The sequence below is a fragment of the Brassica napus genome, chromosome C3 (genome assembly GCF_020379485.1).
Source record: "Brassica napus cultivar Da-Ae chromosome C3, Da-Ae, whole genome shotgun sequence".
NCBI classification, from domain to species: Eukaryota; Viridiplantae; Streptophyta; class Magnoliopsida; order Brassicales; family Brassicaceae; genus Brassica; species Brassica napus.
The window spans coordinates 42471707-42475638 of record NC_063446.1 but is presented as its reverse complement, the minus strand read 5'-3'; the positions used below and the strand labels follow the sequence as shown (position 1 = coordinate 42475638).

General features: G+C 35.6%; 1 protein-coding gene across 1 annotated transcript; it reads right to left on the bottom strand.

Moving 5' to 3' along the window:
- Positions 1-687: 687 nt before the first annotated feature.
- On the bottom strand, positions 688-2479 carry LOC106421905 (zingipain-2-like). The gene is made up of 2 exons (XM_013862739.3): positions 1867-2479; positions 688-1471 (listed from the first exon to the last, which is right to left on the bottom strand). Exons 1-2 carry the CDS (start codon positions 2303-2305, stop codon positions 876-878), a joined length of 1035 nt encoding a protein of 344 aa, XP_013718193.1. The 5' UTR covers positions 2306-2479; the 3' UTR covers positions 688-875.
- Between the last annotated feature and the right edge of the window lie 1453 nt (positions 2480-3932).

The following is a 3932-nucleotide window of genomic DNA, read 5'->3' as shown; positions in this document are numbered from 1 at the left end:
TGCTTCTGTTACTAAAACCCAATATCATAAATAAGTAAAAATATAAAATTATGTTATTATGTTTATACTTTATATTAAATCTAAAAATTAATATTATTAAATTAGAAAGAACATGCAAATATTAAAACTAATACAAAACAAATTATCTTTCTGCATAATAGTTTTTAAGAGATCTTGCATATATATATATTCAAAATTGTGTGTCAATTATTTGTGAGATATTAAAAATAAGTAATCTGATTAGTTGGATAATAGGTTATTATAAACTTAATTTGTTAATATTTTTATAACTATGTATGAAATCAGCTTAAGGATATAAAATTACTAAAAATGAATTAGTGATTTTTGTTTTTAATTCAAATTATATAATTTTTTTGGCATATGTTTTATAAAATTATTCTTATATTTTTAATGCATACATATGTGTTTCCAATACGAACCTGCTTCTTAATCTTCTTAAAAATTTTGCTTCCGTGTTTTCATACGATTCCACTTACGTATATATGGTTCCGATTTCATGTAACATAGACGGTAATAGATAAATGGCTAACAACTATGATTTGGAAACATTATCAAAGACGTATAAATAATTAAAGAGTATAAATATTTGATATTTGCCAGTTGGCTTCCCATGAGCAGTTATCATTAAACAACTTTGTAAAATTTAGACCAAACAGGTTTTCTATATCATTGTTAATAGTCGTAACTCATTGATAATGTTTTCCTCATACAAACTTTATAAATACCACACCAACATAAAAAAATGCATCCACCGACATTAAGTCCAAATACATATGACTGCAACGAAAACAGGAGAATATAGTTTCATAAAACTATTGGATAAGGGTTTCTCAGTTACTCTTGAGTAAGCCGACTCATGCAAGTGGGTAGAAAGCAAGTCTGGCCAAACCACACATTCCTTCTGGTGCATCAACGTCTCTCTTGATTCTCATGTAACCATTCTCTCCCCAAGATTCTCCCCATGAGTTCTTCACCAACCAGTACTTAGTCCCTTCTTCACTTATCCCGTAACCAACAATCGCAACCGCATGACTCATCTCCGTCCCGCATTCACCATCAAACACCCCACCTGAGTAGTACTTAAACGCATACCCTGACCCATCTATCACCGTGGAAACAGGCTGTTGCGACACAGCTTTTAGCAATGATTCCTCGTCATTACTTGGAATGGTTTCGTATCCGCTGATTGTAGCAGCAAGGTAATCAGATGATTGGGTGTTTGAACTACATGTCTGTTGTGATCCCTGGTAGGGATAGCTATTTTCTGTGGCGATTCCTTGATTGTTGATTATGTACTCGAAAGCTTTCGACATAATACCTCCGCCGCATCCTTTGTTGTAGTCTCTGCTGCAATCCACAAGTTGCTGCTCTGAAAGCGATATGAGCTCTCCTTTAGCAATCTTTGTTATGCCTTCCACAGCCGCCACGGCCGAGAAAGCCCAACAACTTCCTGTGACATTTTCATGATTCGTTTTCTATACATTTCTATACATTTTTGAAATGTAAAGAAGAAAGAAAAAAAACGACCATGCCATGTAGCCTAGTGGTTTATATGTCGTTTGTTACTATATTTGAAATTAAAATTGAACTAGGTTCTCATAAGCGTTTTTAAAGAGTGAATTATCTTTTTATGTAGAATTTATTTTAATGAAAACAAAATATTTAACTTTAGTTTTTGTTTATATTTATAAACCAGTTTGATTTTTATGATCCGCTTTCCATATTTTTGAAATGTAAAGAACAAAAAATAATTTATGGACCTACCATGTAGCCTACTAGTTTTTTTTTTTTGGAATGAATTCATGTTGTTAAAAGATAATAAAGAGTATTATGATGATTAGTTACCACATTGGCCTTGGTACTTAATGGATGTAACAGCCCCCTCCTCTCTCCAATCCATGCTTTCACCGGTTTCACTGACATCTTCATATCTATATGACAACGTTTTTTCTGAATTTATACTGGTCATACCTTCCGGCACCACTAGCCCCATGTACCTCGCCCGAAACTCCTCGTCGGTGAGATCAGAGAATTGGTTGACATCCAACTTGAACGTTATGTTTGTATTCATGTTGAAGTTCTTGACGAACTCCAAGTTCTTCTTAAAGATCTCAAACCTATTTGTTTTTTCAGACTCATCGGAGTAAACACGATGGAAACGAGACATCCATTGCTCATGTTTATCCGTGGCAGCAGAAGCTTCAAAGAGTCCCCCACGAGAAGTGGCTCCTGAAGTTCTAGAACTCAAAATAATTGCTAGGATCAAGAATGTGATCGAAGCCATTCTTGCAAAGAGAAAATGTATGAAATGTTTTTTTTTATTACAAAAAGGTATGGGTTTGTATGACTTTGCCGATAAAAGTGTATTAGAAGCTGGTGTTATATAGACTATGAACTGCGTGGTGGCATATTTTCTTGAATTTTCTAACGCAAGTTTTGCTACAATTTTGTTGGTATAATTTCTACACGATACGAAGTCAAGTAAATGGCCAACAATTTCAAAAGTGTTAGCGCAATCTGCAAACGTTTTCTGGGGGTTGGGCTATAATTTCCAATGGGTTAGCGCATATCATTCGCATTGTTCGGTCCAATTATTTATCCGACGGTGAATCTCTTAATTGAACCTCATGATAACGAGGCTTGGTAAAGTGTGTAGTCTGATTAGCTGGATTTTTTTATCCTAAACATTGTTATACAGGACTTTGGGAAGTGATAACTGAATCACACATTAGTTCATATATACGACAATTGTTGTGTAATAAAGGTGAGATATTTATATATCTGAATATTAATTATATTATTCTTTTATGTGTTTAGTATATAAGAAAGAAGAAGGAAACCATAGTGGGAGATAAGGAGAAATGAAAGTGATGGTTTTATTTGTTACGAGGGAGAGAGATAGGTAAAACTAATTGTTCATATATATTATTACAAGTGAAGATGAAACCCTTTATATAGAAGAGAGAAGTCGGTTAAACACACAAAAAGACAAAACCATTTGATTGACACGTGCAGTGGTGATGGTGCAAAGCTGATGAGGGGAGAAGGACAAGTGTCCAAGCTGGATAATCATCCAATTTCCATATTTATCTTCTAACACTCCCCCTTGATTATCCATCTTGTATTACGTAGCGCCTCGTTAAAAACCTAGTCATGGAAAAACTCATTGGGACAAAAACCATGAAAAGGAAAAAAGAGTACATTGTCGTAATCTCCCCCTGATAATAGTAGACATAGCTTTCTCGTCACAGGTCACGCAAATGCCGCATTCTGATACCATAGACGTGTTTTCGGAATGTTGTAGTCGGAAGAGCTTTTGTAAACAAGTCAGCCGGATTGTCGCATGACCGTACATACTCGATGTCCACATCTTTATTTTTCTCGAGCTCCCGAATATACGAGAAAAATCTTGGAGGAATATGCTTTGTCCTGTCGCTCTTGATGTAGCCTTCTTTGAGTTGAGCAACACAAGCTGAATTGTCTTCAAATATTTTTGTTGGCTCTTTCTCGTTGACTATTCCGCTTGATTCTTGTATGTGGTGACTCATTGACCGAAGCCACACACATTCTCGACATGCTTCGTGAAGTGCAATAGTTTCTGCATAATTTGAAGATGTCGCAACCAGAGTTTGTTTCTGGGACCGCCAAGAGATCGCGGTTCCACCAATTGTAAAAACATAGCCGGTTTGCGATCGAGCTTTATGAGGATCTGATAAGTATCCTGCATCTGCAAAACCAACCATACCAAACTCGGGTTTGCTCTATCTGGAGTTCAAGACAAAACTTTGTCTTGCCGAGATCTTTTATTACGAACTCCTCTTTCATATGAGTTCGAGCATCATCAACCTCCTTTTGAGTTCCAATTATGTTCAGGTCATCTACATATACAGCAATGATCACAAAGCCAGATG